Raw genomic sequence first — 22,340 nt, forward strand, 5'->3', positions numbered from 1 at the left:
ATACTTAACCTAACACAAACATAAAATTCCACATTAGTCACCAATTTATGTGATCTAGTCCAAATGGAATGCAACTTGGAAAACATAAATGAAAGCCTCTCAAAGGGCGTTTTATAAGTTGACCTACTTATGTCTCCAAAGTCCTTCAAGAACGTTGCATCCCCCAAAAAACAATTCTCTGAAGCTTCAGATATGTCACTTCAAGTGACACAAGATATTCCTCCCAGGATCTAACCTTTTCATGCTGTTTGTTTTATGGCGATGGAAACCATTAAAACACAGAAAGGCAAAAAAAACTATGAAAAATAAGACACATTTATTTAAATAAAAATACATGCACAAAAACCCCACACACAGAATGCACAATGGATATGGCTTATACACAGAAACATGTGCAGTTACTAAAACAATAGGCAAAATGATAAAAAAGCCCTATACATGCATTAAAGCTGAATATTCAAAATCCACTGTCCAATTCGATCAAAGAAGTAAGCTATCAAAACATATTTTCATGCTTTCTCCACAAACTATTTAACACACATATTCATCAGATTTTCTCCACAATGTTTTACAATAGTCATTAATGCATTAAAGGAGGGGTGGAAAAATGTTGTTGGATGCGAAGTGCAATGGTGTTGGATAACCACTTGTGAGGTATGAAGTTACATTCCAACAACATCTGAGAGCTATAAGCTGCCCACGTGCATGTGCAGTAGTGATATTCCAGGGATCGTGGCCCCATCTGCACCGAACATTTAATGCAGTTCGAAGCTAGCTTCAAATTGAGGTGGTCAGAAACAAACTCCCACAAAAGTGCACAAAAGAAAGCCCTTAATATACATCAGTGCTTTGTGGTTTATGTAATCACATCCAGACCACAAAATGGTTCCAGGATTTTCTAAGTAATTTACACAGTGAAAACATTTTCTTCAATACTGGTTTGAAACTGCATTGAATGGTCAGTGCAGATGGGGCCATAGTCCAGAGAACTAATTCATTCATGCATGAAAGCTTACACAGGCCTGGTTGGCCATCTAATTTTTCCTCTTGGAAGAGCGCCGCCCCTATTCTCCATATCAAGCTGTGCCATACGTTCCAAACATGGTTTGGCAATCTGTTAGTGATTTAAATTCAACTTATGCCTGTTCGGGTCACTACAGTGGTTTGAATTCTCTATTGACCTCCTAATCTTCCTGATAACCCAATTTACATGTCATTGGGAAACAGGGGGTGGGTGGAGGCAGACCATTGTGGAGTTATGTTTCTATAACTGGAGATACAGCACCGTTATTGATTTCCAGGATTTCTAGAAGACTCTCTAGGACAGTGGTTCTCAACCTGGGGTTCCCAGACGTTTTTGGCCTACATCTCCCAGAAATCCCGATCAGTTTACCAGTTGTTAGGATTTCTGGGAGTTGAAGGCCAAAAACATCTGGGGACCCCAGGTTAAGAACCACTGCTCTACAAAGCCCAGAGGATGTCTTGCTGCTGGTGTCCATATAGGAATGGATCTGGGTGTTACTCCTCTCCTCACCACCAGCTAGTAAATTAGCATTTTGTGGTGTCTGCAGAAGTTAAAAAGTGTTTTTTGGAGCAGGGAAGAGAAACATTTTTGAATTCTACCTTTATTATACATGTATGCTATATCTCCTGATCCTAGATCTTAGCCATGGGTTGATGCATTATGATCCAAGCCATGCAAGTCCTTCTGGGGACTTCAAAATGACCACGCAAAGCTAAACAATAACCATCACCCCATTTTAAGGATGTCTTTCAAGGTGGCTTCCAAAAATGCATGTCCACATCTGCATGCAAAGAGGAATGGGGGTGTGTTTCTGGTAGCACAAAATGAAGGCTTACCATAATATTACAGAAAGGAGAAGGAAAAAAGGTTTCTTAAAAGTCTAAAGGTTTTTTTCGCCAATTTGTTTCCCTACAAGAATTGACCTACGCACATGTGTTATTCCTCTCGTTTAAAATATGCTCAAAGTTTAAAGTATTGTTTTGGCAAGCGGAAATATGCACTTCAAGCTTCCCTTTTTCAAAGACCAAAGAAATAATACATAAGAGGCAAGCACAGTCTTGTGGCATTAGAAGCACAATAAAAACACATTCGCTGGGGCTGCAGAGCACTCCAAACACCAGGGTTCTTAAGCATGCTGAAAACTCTATACAGTATTAAATAATTTAAAAACATCTGTCAGCTGTGCATGCTAACCTAGTAACATTCTGTTCTGGAGCACCATTGAAAATGTACTAAAATTAAGACATACACTTTACAGTGTCCCTCTGCTCCTATTTTTATTTTCTTATGATCAAACAATACTTCCTAATTTCATATAAAGCTTAATATTAAACAATAAATTTCTGCAGTAGTCTCATGAGCTGCACCTTAAACCTCAATCCAGATTTTAATGCATTTATAGCTGCAACATTGTATGGGAATTAACCATATCTAGCCAGAGAATGATAGAGTTGGAAGATATCACAAGGGCTATCTAGTCTAATGCAAGATTACATAATCAAAGCACTCCTGATAGATGGCCATCCAGCCTTTGTTTAAAAACAGTAACAGAGGGAACAATGATATGTTTATAGTATTTTCACTATGACAAACAGGAAGGTAGAAGGGTATTTCATAATATGACCCAAAGAAATTGTTGAAGAGTACAGCTTTTCCCCTCATTCACTTTAATAGTTTGTGCAAAAGAACTCCTTGAGGATTATGCTGCTGACTTTCATACTTGTTTTTCAACCAGAAATTTGTATTATATGTTGCAGTATATGGTGTTTTATTATAATACACAGATAGTAAAGGTAAAGGTTTCCCCCTGACATGAAGTCTAGTCGTGTCCGACTTTGGGGGTTGGTGCTCATCTCCATTTCTAAGCCGAAGAAACAGCATTGTCCATAGACACCTCCAAGGTCATGTGGCTGGCATAACTGCATGGAGCACCATTACCTTCCTGCTGGAGCGGTACCTATTGATCTACCCCCATTTGCATGTTTTCAAACTGCTAGGTTGGCAGAAGCTGGGGCTAACAGTGGGAGCTCACCCCACGCCCTGGATTAGAACCATCAACCTTTTGGTTAGCAAGTTCAGCAGTTCAGCGGTTTAACCCACTGTGCCACGGGGGTTCCAATACACAGGTATGTGATGCAAATAGTTGTATTTCATTATCTGTGAATAAATTCATAATAGCTAAGTTTTATGTAGTTTGTACACATCTTGTATTAATATGCAGCTATGCTTTATACTGCCGGTAATATTTTGCCATAGTATCTTTTACTCAAGATAATATGATGCTGTACTAAACTGACAAGAAATGGGTTTTACTTTTAATGACCACATGTTCATTTCAAGCAAGCATATGGTAACTTGCTGAACAGGACCAATCACGCAAGTATTGGCAGAAATGGTGGGCTACAATCTAACTACAAGATGACATTTTAACAAGGCATTATAGGAAATGTTTCACTCAGAGATCACTTTTCCCAGCCTTAAATGGTTTTTGCAATGCAAACATGTTTTGGTTCATTGTAAGCTACTTACAATGATATATACTGTGTACATGAAGTTGTGTTTTAAATACAAAACACAGACTTACACTGATTTTGAAGAGGAGAAAAGGAAATTTGTTTTTATGTTGATATACCACAACTGTTGACATGCAATAACTGTGTTATTATCTGCCATTTTGATACATTTGGATTGAAGTTAGTACATTTTGTTGACTTTCCCAACATTTCAAGTGAGTGTAGCTCAATCTCCTGCCCAGGTTTCGCTGCTAGGCCTTTTGTAGATTTCAGTTTCAATAATTTTATTATTTGGAGCCAAATCCAGATACAATGCAATTCAGTACAAACACCAGCAGAATCTCCTTGCCTCCTTGATGCTCCCACATCACACAGAGAATAGACTTTAGTGGTCACCATTGGTTTATAATATTGCTTACATGGGTTGCTTCTCAAGACCATAAAGTGTGGCTGCTAAAAATACAAACTCCAGCTTCTAAGTGAATTGCAAGGCGATACCAGGAGTAACAGAAGAAAACCCAAACTTTTGATAAAATATGTGAATGATATATGTAGTTAGAATTTTTTAAAAATGCCCTGAAGGCTATACGACATCACAAATATTTAGTGTAAAGTCATGGAGATCAACACTCCTTTACAAAAGTTGTCATGAATTTAATGCACCACATTCCAATGCAATCTAATGTGGAAGTTGGTGTTAGATACAAGTTCAGGCCCTCAATCATTCCCTATCAAGTCAACACATGGCCATCCACTTTCACATCTTTAATTCTGGTTGACTTTGAGATACAAGTCTAAATTTTAAAAATTAGACATCACTCAGCCTACCATTCTTTATTGGTGTTTCCTTTAGAACGACAGTACAGCCTGGCAAGAACAGGTCCTAGGTAGTACTTTCCTTTTACATGTTCTTAGTTTGTGTGATACACAAAGAGATTTGTGTCAACTAATGAGAATAGCTGTGTGATTCTGCACACTTAAAATAAAAGTTTGCTTGGATTTTGGTCTAAAGCCTAGGTGTCAGCTTTTCCATATGTTCCCTCGGGTGGTCGGTAGTACTTGGGGAAAGCCATCAGCTGTATCATGTTGAAAGCATACTTTCTGCATTTGATATTCTTCAGTACATTCTCTATGCGGCATCCTTCTCTGGTGAAAAGGGGAAAAAAGACAACTTCATGAAACAAAGAATAAATAAATATGTTTTATTTGTACATTGCAGAGTTTCAGCAACAATTGAAGTAAAAATAACAAAGATTCAACTCTACAATATATTCTCCACGAGTGATGATACATCTTACAAAATTAGATCCAAGGCCAGGCCCAATACAGTTATTGCCCTTAGAAATAGGTTGTGGGATTTTCTTTATATATTCATCTTTCACTGTGGTTTGATTAAAGATTAAATACTTTATGATATATTTTACTCTACATTTAGAAATATATTTACTTTAAAAAATTCTTTTAATTTCCCCGCAAATTGGTTTCATTTAGTTTCTGTTGTACATGTTAAAGTTCACATGTAGCCTTAAATGTGCAGGTTTTAGGAGTAAGGCATTTTATTAAGTTTGGCGCTATAGATTTCTAATGGGAATTTCCATCTTTGTCTGGTTTTCAACATGGTCAAGCATTGCAAAGGAAGAAAGAGAAAATGGCTTTCCAATAGCTTGATCCAACTCTCTGCATTACAAAGAAGAGATGCTTCGTTCATACACAGTACAAAAGTCACAAAAGCCAACATGGTGCATCAAGACAGAAAGAAAACTTTGCTTAAAAGAATATAGATGTGTTTTGTAAAAGCAAAAACAACCAAAGCAACAGTTACAAACAGGTTAATTTGGTTACAAAACAGAACTTATTAAATGCCATAGAATGGCTTGACAGAAGAGGGTTAGTTGCAACAAATAAAAAAAAAGAATGCATTATTTGTCCAAACAGAAGTGTACCATCAGCAACTAACAATGACAGCACCACACTGAAAGTTAGTCTTACAAACTGATCTGTCTAGAATACTCAGCTTGGACTGAATTGTTATGTGCACAAAAGAAGGTTTCATTTTTTCATACTTATTGATTATGGACTGACCATAACCACCAATGTGTCAATATATACTGTGCATTTGGCCACCACATTTTCCTACCAGGAGCCATTTATCTCTTGTATTCTCCCCAAATGACAATTTCAATAATGCCAATGCCAGAAAAAAATCATTATAAACTTTGGTAGTTTTCTCCTGTGAGTCAGGGACAGGCTGGAGAACAATTTTACCAAATGGCCCCAAAGGGAGGTAATTAAAAATCACCCAGTAAGGATGGGAATTGGCCCTAAATTGGTGGTGGTGGTGGTGGGGTGGGGGATTGAGGGAAACACTGCTATAAATGAACTTTTGTAAATGCTAATGACAGTGCAAAAAGACTTGCTAGAAATATAAAGCAGATTAAATTACTCAATGCATAGTATGCTTTCTTGAGTTCTGGGCCGTGTCAGAAGGGAAACCTTTACAGTTCAGGACATTGGCTTTGTATGGACACGTTTGCAGGTCTGAAAATGTAGAAATAATACAGCACAATTTTTAAATCTTAAGCTGTTGCTGTTCATAGAAAAGGAAAGGAAAGAACAGAAGTGACCTTTACTGATATTTGGCTAATAATAAAGCAAGACTTAGAATAAGCCACACAACCAGCAAATGTGAGCTGACAAGCAACAAGGCGACAGGATAGAAGTGACGAGAAGTTGGCTTGTTATCAGTTAGACAGCCTGTTTCAGGATCATCCGACTCATTCAGTGCTCCCTGGGTTTGTCTGCTGTTAAACAGGGGAAGTTAGGAACAAACAAGATAGCATTTAATAGGAGAGAAAGGCAACACTCAGGTATTCTAACAACAGATATGCCCCATACAGTATAATATATCTATTGCTCAGTGATTCTTTGACCTCCTAATCAAAAATATTCCACATGTTTAAAGCTATTCTTCAACAAGCATCCAAAAATGTCTCCCTGATATTTCTTAGAACATTAGAGATGCATTCATAGGATAGAAGCTCTTAATGGAACCCGCCAGCCCAAGGGAGTCAAGAAAGCCTGAAATGCCATGAAGTGGAATAAATGGATAAATGTATGATTTCCAGTAAAGGAAACAAGTACAAATCTACAGAGGATTCTGATGCAACAGTCAGCTCAGAGCATCCTCCAGCATTGAAATGATGATGAGGAAGACCTTGTGATATGTTGTCTCCACAATGGAACACAACTCACAAGCCTTAACTCATATTAGGAACGGAAGCTGACATTATACAGTTCCAAGAATGTTTGACTTCCCTCTACTTCGATCCTACTTTGTCAAGGTTACTTGTTCATAACTGTAGGCTGACAGCCTAAAAGTGTGGCAGAGCCTACTGCCCACACATGGCATGAACCTCATAGACTTCCACTGAAAGCACCAATGTCTAGTTTTTGCTTTAATTTTCTACAGTATCCCTGATGTAGCACCACTTCTGGGTATTATGGGAAAACAGAACAGAAGCTAACATCAACCAAATGTTATTTAGACTACTACTGTCAGAAGTGTCCTGCCAGAAGTTATTTCATACCAGATCCCCAAATCTAGAGACAGTTCTGCATAAATTCTAAGTCTGGTTATTTAAATAGCTTAGTTCTTCAATATGATTATTTATTTGCAAATGAGACATATTGATATGTGGGTTTAACTGATAACTGACACTTGGAAATTTCTGCATGCTATTAAACTTTGCCACTGCACTGTGGTTCCTCCTATTATCTAAAATGTTTGCATAGTTATATGTTGGCACCTCCCCCCTCCAGCCTTGGGGAGAGATGGCTAAGAAATGCTAACAGTAGCATTGCTACAAGAAAAGAAATTTCACCCAAACATTAGGAAGTACTTTTTGGAAGTTGAATAGACTGCCTCAGAGGGTGGTAACACTCCTTTGGAGATCTTTGCCAAACTCTCAGGAGTGCTTCAGCTGAGCCCTCCCTAGCAGGAGATAGTACTACATGGCCCTTGCAGTCCCTTCCAATCCTGTGACTCTACATATGACAAGCCAGACTTCCATATAAACCGTAGCAAGATGTATGAAATGAGCCACAGTATCCTGGAAGGAGGCATGTCTGAATAAAATTCTGTTAGAGGTTAAGGATCTGCTATAACATTTTCTTGTGGAATTTACAAGAGCTCTCCTTATTAATCTGTAATGTAGATTATTGCTTTACGTTATCTTAATTAAAGACACCCTATCACATTTACACCACCACTGTAGGAGATGAAATCAGGTCATTGCAAATAGTTCTACAAATCATATTTGTAACATCATCAGTCTTAGCTTCTTGACAGCAAGAATCTGGATTTCTAGTGGACATCTAATTGTATCAGTAAATGAATGTACTGCAGTTTTCAATACTGGTGGGATTTATTCAAGATTACAGCAATTAATCTCCACACAATGGCAAGTTTTTGCAAAACCCGCTGCCAAATAAATGACACTAAACCTGCTAGTGAAGCAATTTGCCTGATGAACATTGCAAACAGCATACTGAATTTTGCTATACAAATTGGTCCTGTTAACAGCCAATTTAAAGTTTTAAAGATCATGTGCAGCAATAATTTACCTTCTTGAAAAGAGACCTCAAATCTGGGTTTTCTGGGTAGCTACAATTTTTAAAAGGTGATCCTTGAGTAATCAGATCACATCAAAACACTATCAGTTCCAGATACTCTACTGATCAAGGCAAATCACAAAGTGACTGGATTCATAGTTGAACCTAATTTCACTATTGCGATTAAAATGCCTGCTACAATATTTTTCAACTCTGCTGTGGTTGGCTTCTCTCTTGAGGCAACAGACAATTTAAACCAGGCAGGTATCTACCTAGACAATGTTGCCCATGTTAAGATTAGATAAATGAGGTCAATACTGTATTGCTTTGACATTGCTACAACTTAAGTATGCATGGCTATATTTTATGATATGTTATATACCGTACATGCTCACATATATGTTGACCTCATATAAAAGTCACAGGTAGGTTTTGAGGCCAACATTATGGATTTTGATCTGACTCGTGGATAAGTTGAAGGTCATTCTGCCAAGTGGGAAACGTGCCAGCTCTGCCTCAGGGGATCAGCTGACTCTGGGTGCTACCACCGGTGCCATTGTCCTTTATCAGGATTCAGGAAGGCCAGAAAGTGGCACCAAAGTGGAGAGAGTAGAGTGGGTTGCTGATTTTTTTAGGCTTCCCCAGGGCATACTAATCTCTCGCTTTCTGCCACTCTACTCAGAGAAGGGGATGATTCCCTTCATAAGAGTTCAAGTATAGTAAGTAAACTCAGGTTTTTTGGGTAGATTTTTTGACTAAAATTTCTAGACTTATACATGAATACATAGGGCAGCTTGCCAAATATATTGTAAACTGGATTTTAGAGTTTTTGCAGTTTTCTAAGCTATTAATAATGATAGCTATTAGTACAACAGATTGCATGATAGACAGAAGGACAGAGTTAATAAAATGCATTCATATATGATGTCGATTCTTGCAGTTACACTATAAATCAGTAAAAATTAAGTTAAGAAAAGTGAGGTACTGCTGCTTATTATATACTCTGAAGACTAATGTCATTAAAATCAAGGACCAATATCAAAGCTGGCGCAAAGGATGAGATGGAATAGGGAGTATTTTTTTTTTGTACAAATAAGTGTCTTTGATGGAATACTAATCTGACTTTAATTCACAATCTTTATAATGCTTCAGAGGACAGAACATTGTGAAAAGAGTTTTGATGTAAAAGCAAAAGTACTTGAAGATAAATTCTGAAGTATACCAAGTAATCTAGCTCATGTAAGAATCTACTGGCTCATTGTTTGAGGTATAGCAAAAGACATCGAAAATCTTAACACTTGATGGTTAGTTCTGGCTATTTTCTTTGAAGAAGATACAAGAACTGAGGTAACAACTAGCCAAGTTTCAGTCGTCAGGAGAGGAGCCAATTGTCTTATATAAAGGTGAGAATCTTGAGATCAAGTATATCTATTTAAATTTATTAGTATTTGAAGACAAGTTCAGTTTTTTGAAAGAAGCCCTAGTCCTATTGTATTGGAGTACAATGTTGCCATCCTGTAACCATTACCCATTATGTTTCTCTATGGCCTGGTTCATATGTAACGTCCATCTGTGATTTATCCTCGGTAATCTTGATGTCTCACTAATGGTCTACAGGTACTCTAGCTGAATGAATGCCAGTTCAAGTTCTAGAAAAGGCTATACAACTGATCTGATTCTGTAAGTCACTAGGCCTATGTCACCAACACCCGATTGCATGAAATGTGAAACTGTGAACCCTTCCCAAATGTGTCCAATTTTATAAGCTATTTTCTAAAAACATATCCTCAACCCCGAACCTTCCAGATATAATTTTCAAAATCGCAGACATTCAGCTCGGTTAGTCAGGATTGCTAGAAACTGAAGTCCACAAATATCTGGGGAACCAAGATTCGATAATCTCCACTCTGCAGTAATCAGTTTGAGAATTAGGGAGATACCATAGCTATAGTTCATAATAGGGTTGAGATACCTTTTTCAGACTAAAACCTATATTCTCATCAAAGCCCCATGTGGATTTTGGCAAAGCCCCAATATTACTTTCTTTCTCACACCAGATCATATTCATCATGGAAACAACTTTTCCTGCATTCTCATTCCAAGTCATGTCCTCCCTACCTTGACACTTAAAAAGCCAATATTTGAGCAGTAATAAAAATAGCAGCTTCCAGTCATGCTTTTTGGTCCCTTCCAAATCAGATCCTCATTGGTAGTATCTAAGAACTGGCTATTACAGATGTGACCAAGAGATGAACAGAGCATATATAGTACTTCAAAAAACAGCGAATAGTGCTGAAAAAGAAAGACTAAAAGAAAGAAAGACTAAAGTCTATTGTTACTAGGTTACTAACTGGAGCCCTGTACAGGAAGAGAACCACTCCCATGTTGCGGCAGCTCCACTAGCTGCCGATCCGTTTCCGAGCTAAATACAAAGTGCTGGCCGTTACCTATAAAGCCCTAAACAGCTCGGGTCCAGGCTATTTGTCAAATTGCATCTCCCTGTATAGATTATCTCGGGCACTTCGGTCAGTGGAGGAGGCCCTGCTCTTGGTCCCACCCCTGTCACAAGCACGGCTGGTGGGAACGAGAAAGGGGGCCTTCTCCGTGATCACCCCCCATCTCTGGAACTCCTTCCCTAAAGAAATTAAAATGGCCCCCACCCTCCTCTCCTTTAAGAAACTGTTAAAGACACATCTATGCACCTTAGCATATGGAGAGGAGGAGGATTAACATAATTGTCTTCCCATAGCAGCTATGGTCTAAGTGAAACTATAACAAGACTGAACATTTTCAGCAACTTGGTCACTTAAATTGGTCCAGGTGTATGCTAGCTCTGTGCAATAATGTTTTTACTGACTGCCATGTTTAAATGTATTGCTTTTTCTCATGTGGAATTTTATTATAATGTGTATGTTATTGTCATTTTATACTTTTGATATTAATGAAGAAATTGTGGCATTGAATGCTTGCCATTTATATGCATGTTAATTGCTCTGAGTCCCTCTGGGGAGAGAGGGCGATCTAGAAATAAAGTTGTTGTTGTTGTTGTTGTTGTTGTTGTTATTTTATTATGACACAGCAAACAAGATAGATATGCTGGATTTCGTATTATTATTCATATTATTATTTGTATTATTATTATTATTATTATTATTATTATTATTATTATTATTATTAAGCTCTAGAGAGGTAGAAGAACATGCTGCATGGTCTGTTCCAGAGAATGATAAAGCTGCCCCATTTTCTCAGACATCTTGGAGATTTATCTGCAGTTTTAGTTGGCAATCTTACCAAGGGTTTTATCTCTGCTTGGAAAGAGGGGATGACCCAGGTTCACTGGTTTCCAAGTTCTTGGTATCATGGGGAGCTCAGAACAGTTAAGTGACAGAGTGGAAGATTATACTACAAATGGTGGAAAGGCTTGTAATGAATGTGACCTCACACAGGCAAGAAGCCAGCAGGATTATGGAAGCTATATTTTGTATTGCACACAGTGTCAGGTGCATGATTATCAGCCTGCTGAAAATTTTTTGTGGGTGAATGCACTCCATTAAAGGAAATGTGTAAGGAAAGACTGATTCCCTAAGGCACGGTAGTTGACCTAGAGCATCTGAAAGGGAAGAGAGCATGATAGAAAAGGTTTTTGGGATGTCATCGTGATGTTTTACTCTGAGTGTGACAATGTCTCTGATGTCAAGGAGAAGCAAGGTGAAATATTGGGTGAAAGGCAACAGAAATTGATGAGTATGCAGTTCAGGGAAATATATTTGTGCAAATATTGACAGGATAAAAACAGGTCATAAGTGCATGGAAAAACTCTGTATAAACAACAACAACAGATACTTTGAGAGCCCTAAAATGGCCAGTTTCAAAGTGCTGTCAGTGTTGCACATATGTATTTTACAAGCTTAAATGGAAACAGGTTTTTGTCAATAGCAGCAGTGATGTTTATGGCAAGCCCTCCCTACCGTCCATAACACAAATTCAGTGGAAAATATTTAGGTACACAACTTGGCCACTGAAATAAGGTGATGTAATTTGACTGTGCTCATGGGCACATAGGTTATTCCAACAACAGAAGATTAGACTGAAATGAATGGCTATTAGTAAAGAAAAACAAGATTTGACTATTCTCAGTTCAAGAGAATGTGTGTGTTTGTTTCTTCTTCTATGATCTTTCTTGCTAACAATCGGATGAGCTGCCAAAATACCACGAATGACCAAAACAAACCCCAAGCTGTACTGTCAGGCTTTACCTTCATTTACAATAGGCCAAACAGAAAGGCTGAATCATTTGGCAATGAAAATCTCTAAAGTAAAAAGTGTTTTTATTGTTCCTGTCTTTCACGTTGGGATAAAGATTTTAACAGAAGAAAATGTATTACTGAAAGTGGAGAAAGAAAATTGACATGCCTGTCTCCTCTTATTTATCTGCTACTAAAAGCAATGGTTGACCACACAATTATTGGGAGCTGGTCCCAATGCCCATACAGAAGAAAGTGATTTTCCAAATAGCAAGCTTGATGTGTTAAAAGGGGGTTGAACTTTTGATCAATGCATCTGAGTGACTAACTTGTTTTTTTGCTGTCCATAGTCATTATTACCACAACAACTATTTGTGTGGTCTCTCCAACAATTCTTACAATTCTACACAAAACCTTTGGAAGGTTTTTAGACAGCCTTTTGTTCCATAGGCAACTACAAAGTTACCAGAATTGCTTTTGTATAAAACATAATGCAGAGGCGAAAACAGAAATTTGCATATTTAATTTCCAATAGCTCAAAAGATCATGAAAAACCAAAGAAAACACTTCAAAAATCTTAAGATAATTTTGGATATTTCCCTCAAACATGTCACATAGCATTCCACTTTTGGAAAAGAAGAAATTAAAAAGCAATTTTTGATATACAACATAAGTCTACAGTCTGAAACTTAAAATGGTTTGAGCCAACTCATAATTGTTTACTATTTTAATATCATGAACATTTTATTTCTGCCCCTTCTTTCTGAATTTAAGTTTATTTTCTAATCTAATTATGTGAAGATTTCTAGGATTTGTACTGGATTTAAATGTCACTTGAAGGAAGAGAGTGTGAATATGAAAGAAGCAAAGGTATTATATTTGATGCAATAGATGGAAAGTTATACAGTAATATAAACAGAAGAGTGGCTTAAAGAGCTGGGCATGTTTAGCCTGCAGAAGAGGAGAATGAGAGGAGACATGATAGCCATGTATAAATATGTGAGGGGAAATCATAGGGAGGAGAGAGCAAGCTCGTTTTCTGCTGCCTAGGAGACTAGGACGTGGAACAATGGTTTCAAACTACAGAAAAGTGTTGGGAATCACCCTGGACTACTCAAGTCTAAATGTAGTCAGATAGATGATAGAGTTAGATTGAGGGAATCCTTTCCCTGTTTCCAAAGCATGCCTAGATAGGCTTTACTGTGTTTCACTCTATCCTGTTTACGTCACATCCCTTACTTTGAAGTTAGTAGAAATGTGAATATCTAGGGACACTAACTTCTCATTGGTCAGAATGTCTTTTATGGCCCCAATAAACTGGACCATGAGGTTGGAACCATTTTGGTTCAGTCTTCTCCCTTTGTTCTTCTAGCTAACAAGCAGCATCTTGCTGTCTCTCCTGGCAAGATGTAACTATTTAGATGTTTGTTATTTTTCCTTTCTTATTTTTCCTTAGAAACCAGTCTAGAGTAGACTAGACAGCTCCCAAGCCTTTCTATCTACAATGGAATTCTTTTTTACCTGAATAAATACTTTTTGAACTTTTACTGAGACTCTGCACTCCATTGCCATCCTAAGTTGAAAGGCTTCTCTTGCTCACCCCATGTAAGTAACTGTTGCATTTGAAAGCTTTTGCTTTTGCTACTCTGCTGCATTTTGGTGGAATCTCCCCCAGAGAGGGTTAAATTGAGTCTAACCGCTCAGAGATTACCACAACAAAAAGAAGATTCCACCTGAACATTAGGAAGAACTTCCCAATAGTGAGAGCTGTTCAGCAGTGGAACTCTTTGCCCCAGAGTGTGATGGAGGCTCTTTCTTTGGAGGTTTTTAAGCAGAGGCTGGATGGCCATCTGTTGGGAGTGCTTTGAATGCGATTTTCCTGTTTCTTGGCAGGGGGTTGGATTGGATGGACCAGGAGGTCTCTTCCAACACTATGATTCTATGAAGATACAAGGCATTTCCTTGCATTTTCATTGGAACATTATTCTATTTCACCTATACTGGGCTCAATCCATTCTCAACTCTACATTAAAAAGGTGAGAATATATGGATTAACAAAAGCCAGTCCTTTTGTCTTCAAGGCATGAAGTTCGACATCATATTAAGTATCATTGCCAATCCTTCTTTCTAGCAGACACCTTGGAGAAGTGCCCATGTCCTCACATTAATTGTTGTAACTCAACCATCTGTACTACAGCAGGAGTTGGAGTTTGATTCAGAGTCTAACTCAGATTTTGGGCCCATCCAGAGTCTGACTTGGATCACAGCCCAATGCCTCTGCAGGTGCCCGAAGTTGTGGTGCCAGAGAATCTGCTAATTGGTGAGCATTCTGATCCTCAGTCAAGGTTGGTTTTGCCAGATGTTGTTGACGCAGGGGAGGATGCTGCTTTTAATCGGAGAAAATATTTTGTGAAGGAAAGGAGTCAAAGGGAGGGGGTGAGACGGAGTCGACGTTTGGCTCTCAGGCGCACTAATGACTAACTTTCCTATGTGAAGTTCTGTGCGTCCCAACTCTCATTGACTTGTAGCCTTGAGAACTCCTTAAAGGTGTTTGACTCCCTGCTCTGGTTGTGGTGTCAACTTTGCTATCCTTGGAAGAAGATTCTATGCTCCAGTCTCCTGCTCCTTGTCTTGTTTCCGTGCCTTGTTTCAGGATTTCCAGTCAGAGTTCGTGCCTTATGCCTTGAGTATATCTTGCCTTGTGAACCTCGTTTCCATGATTCCTGGTGTTTGCTTTCCATGTGGATTACAGCTTGTGGATTTTACAGCGTCTTGTTCCTGACCCTTGCAACTTCTGGCTGATCCTGTTTTGGACAGTGTTTACGGACTAACTTTGACTTCTTAGTGGCACTAACGAGTTCCGTTGGTGGATTACAGTATCGAAAGACTTTATTGGACTTGCCCTTGAACAGTTAAGGACATTATATTATGGACTATTACCTTTATTGACTCGCTATGCTATTTGCTCGCATATATATATATATATTCTACAATAAACTGCTTTGCTTATGAATCTGGCTCCAGTGTGGTTTTCAGGGTGCTCTTGCTACCTTGGAGTGTAACATTAATGTGCACAGGAGTGGAAGATTATCTTCTAGCAATCCTGCTGTGCTTCCAATACTATCCCAACAAACATTAGCATCCAGCCCACATCATTATTTAAGATAGTATTCTAAAACTTTGGGAATTTGGGCTTCTATTTTTGTATTATGCAAGGCGACATTAGAGAACCACAGTACAGAACAGGGGGGAAATAAAAGATATCAAGACTGAAGAATACTTGCAAGTTGCTCAAAAGACAAACATCATCAGGGTGAGATAAAATTCAAGATTCTCGGGGCTACCCATATCTGAGTGAGAATAAAGTCTAATACTTCTCCATCTTCATTAGAGTTTCTCATTTAAATTATAAGAGACATTTGCAGGTACAGTCTCCCAAAGGAAAACTCTACTGTGGAAAAAGGGCTTTATGTAGAAAAATGATGGTAATATTTGTAGTCATTGGAAAGGGGTGTACATGTAAAATGTAAAGCAGGAAAAAACTATATTCCTCATTTCTAGGAGCAAAGGGCAATGATGTTTCAAGTCTGTTATTATCCACCAAGGGAGGGAAATGCAAATTCCACATTCAATGGATATTCAGTGCCTATATCAATAATTTTTCACCAACATATTCTACCTAGTAGTTGACTCCTCACTTTCCTATCCTAAAGTACCACCCTGCAGCATTTGTGAAAAGAAGTCTCACAGTCTCAATCACCAGATTTCTCTTCACCTAGAGATCCCAACTCCTCATCCAAGTCATCTTGTGCTAACACAGATCCTCCCATCAAGGGGAATACAGGTACAGTAGAGTCTCACTTATCCAATACTCACTTATCCAACGTTCTGGATTATCCAACACATTTTTGTAGTCAATGTTTTCAATATATCGTGATATTTTGGTGCTAAATTCATACAGTAATTACTACATAGCATTACTGCGTATTGAACTACTTTTTCTGTCAAATTTGTTGTATAGCATGATGTTTTGATGCTTAATTTGTAAAATCATAACCTAATTTGATGTTTAATAGGTTTTTCCTTAATCCCTCCTTATTATCCAACATATTCGCTTAAGCCATGTAGGTCTTGCCAAAGCAGTTCAGAGAACAGGGACCAAATGCAAATGTTTCCAATTGACAAAGTCAGTTCCATCTGCCTGTGCTTTCTTTGGTATTCACATATCGTCTATTTATAGACCCTGTATGACAGACACAGTTGAAATAAATGTTGTAATACGGATGGCTTCCATTGTCAGAAGAAATAATGGAATTACTTCAAAGTGTCAGCTTGTTCAGGTAAAACTACTTATGTGGAACTATCTATGACATACACAATTGAATTTGTTCTTTGTATTCAGCACTTCATACTCAAGTTAAAAAGTCTATCAGAACATGCAGCTAGGTCTCATGTAATTATGGGTTGGTATTTCAAGAAGTCAAAAGCTGTGGGAATGAACTTGCTTCACATATTTTCCTTTGGGCCCTAGTCAGTGCCTGTCTTCTCACTTCTTGGCTTTCCTGAAGACACGGGTAGAAACAAACTACTGCAGCAGCTTCTGTGTACAAGAACATATTTGGGCAAACACACAAAAAACTATTTTTTTTTCAACCAGGCCTTTGCTTCCTCATGAGAGCTAGAAATGTGCTGAAGCATCTGGGAAGTAAAGGACTTCATGGGAGTCATTGTGCCATGATTTGGAAGTGCTCATGTCAGATCATGGCAGAGAAGAGCCCGCAAAACTCACAGCACCTGTTGCATCCTTCAAGTAATATAGGCATATGTCAATTAACAAAGCCCATGACAAAGAATCTTCTATTTACAAAGTCTTTTTATAACCCTGCAGTATGAACCTTCTTATTTTTGCCCTCTTCCTAGCTAGAGGTTATTTTAGCAGCAGTGGCACTGGAGGGATGATGAAGAGAGGTTGTGTTGCATGTCTATAGTATTCAACTGAATATAAGTTTGAGTTGGGAAACAATGGGATTCTACTTACAATTAAAAGCTAGATAGATTTTTGAGGAGTGTGCAATGCATTATCATTACATCCTCCCACAAATTAAAATGTAACGACATGCAACAATTACAATAACAATTAAGTACTTAAAAGTGGTAATGAGTAATGGTAGCAAATTTTTCAAAATGGTATTTCCTTTAAAAATAACTTTTCAACTTCTGTGTCTGATTAAAATTTATTTCATAAATACTGTATAATAAACCACAGAGGTTACTAAAAAGAGGTACATTGTTTCCCGTTAGTGTGGGGATGGACTGACATATCAAAATGTACTTATGAGAATGGATTTATCAAAATAAGCGTGAGGCCCTAGATCTGAACTAAGTCATGGTTGTTCTACTATGCAGTCTGCAACTATCAAAATGGGTGAAATTATTTATTTTGACTGATGTTTACTTATGTTATTTAGATGGAAGAAGTAATTCCCGAAGAAAGAAAATAATTTTGTATCATTTTAGCAATCTGAGCTCGGACAGGATATAGGTGCCTTGAATATAAATTAAAACTTTCCTAACTTGGTGTTCATTGAAAACTTGTGTTTTAGACAATCCTGCTAGTTTGGGCTAATGAACATTGAAGTTAATAAAAACTTGGTGAGAAAGAGATTAGGGGAAGGTTAAGTAGAAAAAAAATCACATTTTTTTCCCCTGGGTCTTTAGCAGTATTTTGCAACCTGATTACACCGCAGTTCTTTAAATAGCGAGTAGAGACAGGTTATGACACCCTTTTCCCTATCTTAACTCTAATTTCCCCAAAGTGGAATAGGTTTCCTGTACTAGATTCTCCTTTAGTTTCAAAGTTTAATAGACTTATTTTGTGTTAATTTATGTGTGAACTACAATGGGTCCTGTATTAGTACAAATTGTGTTCTTATATGACACTAATAGAAAGCTGACTCCATGCTCCTGGGCCACACAAATAAACCTCATAAATAAAATGGTGAAGTATTTATCACCTTGGAGGACAATTTACAGCCTCACAGTCATTTATAAAAAGAACCAGTGCTCTCAATGGTATGTGTTGGAAAGAAATGGGAACAATAGGATGTTCAGAATTGACAGCTAACAGGAGGGTACCAAGCTAATGAATGACCCCATTGTTTCCAGTAAGGAAATAAACTCTCCTAATTTCAATTTGGCTCATTAATTAGACCATAGCAGAATACGCTTGAGAATACACACTCGGGCAGCTTTTGCTCAGTGATTGCTGAAAACACTGGAGTAGGAAGAGTGCTTGGGAACCACTGCAAAATTTATCTTTGAATGGACAGCCCACCCAATTGCTTAGCATGGAGAACAACAGATTAATTGTTTTCCTCTATAACCTGTATCCTGGCTATCAAGAAAGAATTTGAATAAAAATGTCTGACACGGCAATCCTATAGCTGTCTAGTTTAAGATAAGTTCTACAGAATTGGGACTTACTTCTATAGAACTAGGACTTACTTCTCTGTCAACGAGTACAAGACGGCAACCTTAATATCCTTTAAAGATAAAATAGGCTCTAATACTGGCATGTTTTCAGAAGAGGCTTCTAAAAGTTGACAGTCTATCATTTGAAAATTAGATTGATGTTTTTGCTGTTTGATACAATTCTCTCTATCCCCCCCCCTCCCCCAGCTAAAACAACAGTTAAATAGAAATGGCTCAACCTCATTGTGTAGTAGTGGTTTTAGTGTTGGACTATGATTATGGAAAGGAGCCCCAGTGGCAAAGTGCGTTAAAGCACTGAGCTGGAGACCAAAAGGTCCCAGGTTCAAACCCCAGGAGCAGCGGGAGCGGCCGCTGTTAGCTCCAGCTCCTGCCAACCTAGCAGTTCGAAAACATGCCAATGTGAGTAGATCAATAGGTACCGCTCCGGCGGGAAGGTAACGGCGCTCCATGCAGTCATGCTGGCCACATGACCTTGGAGGTGTCTATGGACAACACCGGCTCTTCGGCTTAGAAATGGAGATGAGCACCAACCCCCAGATTCAGACATGACTGGACTTAACGTCAGGGGAAACCTTTACCTTTACCTATGACTGTGGAAAACAGGGTTCAAATCCACTCTGAGATATGGAAATCTACTGGATGACCACCACATTGAGCAGCACCCAGTCCCTATAATTATGCATTTTTTCAGTTTTTTGGTGTTATTAAAATAAGATCAATGAGGCTAACTATACTTGTTAAGACTTCTTGCCAAAGATTTATAACCACACCTGCATGTGGATTCAGTCAGATTAAGTATACTCTTATTTTAGCCATTAGTGTAAAGGGTGATTATTGCAAAATAAAAAGCCTTTTGAGAAAGGTGTTTATCAGATCATGATAAGTGATTTAGTCTGATCATATATCCTGTCCAGCAACAAGAGAGAATACAGTACTACGCACTAGCCTCTCACATCTGGATTTACAAAACTGGTTTCAGTATTTGAAATGCCATTTTATTGATCCTGATTTTCTGCATTTTTAGACACTGACCCTCTTTTATTTTCCCCCCAGAAGGAATAGCCACTCTTTTAAAAGCAATAATGGTGTTATATTAGAATTGATTATTGTATAATAATTTTGTGAAGACTAATGTAATGTATAATGATAAAAAATGGGTAGCTACAATTAAGTTTATAATCGCAAAATTGCAAAACCTGCCATTCTAGTATGTTTTAGATTGGTTTAGGAAAGAAATATTGTCAATGAGATGGATAAGTTAATATGGATGTCACAAAATTAAATTAGAAGTGAGAAGGATTTGTCAGTGAGACAGGTCATTTCTGTGTAATATTGGAATAACTAATTAAACATTTTCTAAATTAGAGGAGCAGTTGTTTCATGTTTGGTAATATATGATTTTATTATATTGAATAAAGTCCATTAATGACTTCTTTCCCCACCTCATAGTGATTTAACCCTTAGCTGATGCATAAAATCTGAACAATGCTGCTGCTTTGCTTGTACCAGATATCTTATTCCTTTCCATTCATGCCTTGTAAATACATAAAATACTCCTGCTAGATTGCATCAAAAGCATATCTATTTCAACATTCTGTTTCCATAGTGGATAGGTCATAGTCCCAATGGAGAAGACCAGCAAAACATGAAACCATCTATACACTCACACCAATGCAACTCCCAGCTGAAGAGAGCATCAGAAAAAGGGAGATCACAGAAACCTATAAGAGTCTGCTTTGCTTGGTGGCAGAAACAGCCCAGAAAGTTTGGGTTTTTACACCCAGTGTTCCTGCTTTACCTAACTTCTGGGCTACAGTATAAGAACTTCTGCTTTTGGACCACCTTGGCCAGCAAACTGGGCGAGGCTCTTGTATAACTTCTGCCAGAGCAATCCAGCCTTCACCTCCCAGCTGAAGGGAGCCGCAAAAGAAAGAAAAGGGAAACCACAGAGGCCTGCAGGAGCCTTCTGGGTCATCTTGTTGGGATGGGACTAGGAGGCACTGCCTTACAGTGGCTCTAGTCCTTCCTGGAGGATCGTACCCAGAAGATGGTGCTGTGGGACTCCTCTTCAAATCCCTGGCTGTTGACCTGTGGGGTTCCTTAGGGTTCCATTTTGCTCCGCATGCAAAATGCATGCATGAAATCCCTGTGAGAGGTCATCCGGAGTTTTGGAATACGGTGGCACCTATATGTAGATGACACCCAATACTACTACTTATTTCCATCTAAAGCCAAGGAAGCTGTCCTGACTCTAAACCAGTCCCTGTCATCAGTAGTGGTCTGGATGATAGCAAACAAATTGAAACTTAATCCAGACAAGATAGAGGTTCTCCTGGTCAGCCAGAAGGCAGGCCAGGGACTAGGGATCCAGCCTGTGCTGGATGGGGTCACACTCCCTGAAGACACAGGTCTGCAGTTTGAGGGTCTTCTTGGACTCAGCGCTGAAGCTTGGAGGCGCAGGTATCGGTGGTGGCATGAATGGCCTTTGCACAATTAAAACTTGTGTGTCAACTGTCCCTGTTCCTTGAGAAGCCATATCTGGTCACGATGATACATGCCTTAAGTTACATCCCATCTGGATTACTGTAACATGCTATAAATGGGGCTGCCTCTGAAGAGTGCTATACATGGGGCTGCCTCTGAAACTTCAGCTGGTCCAAAGAGCTGCAGCCAGGTTGCTCTGTGGGGCTGGCTACAGGGAGCGGACCACCCCCTTGTTGCAGCAGCTCCATTGCCTGCCAGTCTGTTCCCGGCACAATTCAAAGTGCAGGTTATGATCTTTAAAGCCCTAGATCAGTGGTTCTCAACCTGGGGTCCTCAGATGATTTTGGCCTACAACTCCCAGAAATTTATCAGCTGTTAGGATTTCTGGGAGTTGAAGGCCAAAAACATCTGGGGACTCCAGGTGGAGAACCACTGCCCTAGATGGTCCAGGCCCAGGCTATATGACTGACTGCATCCCCCTGCATGAGCCTGCCCGGGCTCTGAGATCTCCAGGAGAGGTCCTTCTCTCAGTCCCACCTCCCCTCTTAAGCTTGGTTGGTGGGAACGAGAGTTGAGTGGCTGCCCCTCAACTCTGAAATTTCCTGGCCATGGAAGTCAGAATGGCCTCTTCCCTGCTGTCCTTCCGGTGGCAGGCAAAAACTTTTTATTCAGCAGGCTTTTAAAGATGAAGGTGCTTAACATCTAATTAGGATGTGCTGTGGTTTTTAACTTTGAATATGTTTTGATGGATTTTAACTATGATTTTTTTTAGTGCTGTTTGTGTTTAGTTGTGTTTTAATGGTTGCTTATTTGTATATTTTAAATTGTATACTAATGCTTTTATATCAAGCCGCTTTGAGTCCCTTTGGGGAGATAAATTGGGGTATAAATAAATATAATAATAGTAATAATTCTCCAGTAAGTAAAATTCATATTACCTCTCACATAAGAGGAAACAAACCTGTTTGTGAG

At 38.7% G+C, this 22,340-nt stretch overlaps 1 protein-coding gene across 5 annotated transcripts in view; it reads right to left on the reverse strand.

The window, feature by feature from the left end:
* Window positions 1–297: 297 nt before the first annotated feature.
* Window positions 298–22,340, reverse strand: part of inpp4b (inositol polyphosphate-4-phosphatase type II B) — a 313,356-nt gene continuing 291,313 nt past the window's right edge. For 4 of the 5 annotated variants that reach the window (XM_062980903.1, XM_008111862.3, XM_062980901.1 and 1 more), the window contains one exon: window positions 4,726–6,338. In XM_062980903.1, the coding sequence (XP_062836973.1) occupies window positions 6,164–6,338 (175 nt within the window). In that variant the 3' untranslated portion in view covers window positions 4,726–6,163. Of the gene's footprint in view, window positions 4,684–4,725; window positions 6,339–22,340 lie in introns of those variants that run through there. The other variant, XM_008111861.3, reaches the window with a different exon arrangement.

The sequence above is a fragment of the Anolis carolinensis genome, chromosome 5 (genome assembly GCF_035594765.1).
Source record: "Anolis carolinensis isolate JA03-04 chromosome 5, rAnoCar3.1.pri, whole genome shotgun sequence".
NCBI lineage: Eukaryota > Metazoa > Chordata > Lepidosauria > Squamata > Dactyloidae > Anolis > Anolis carolinensis.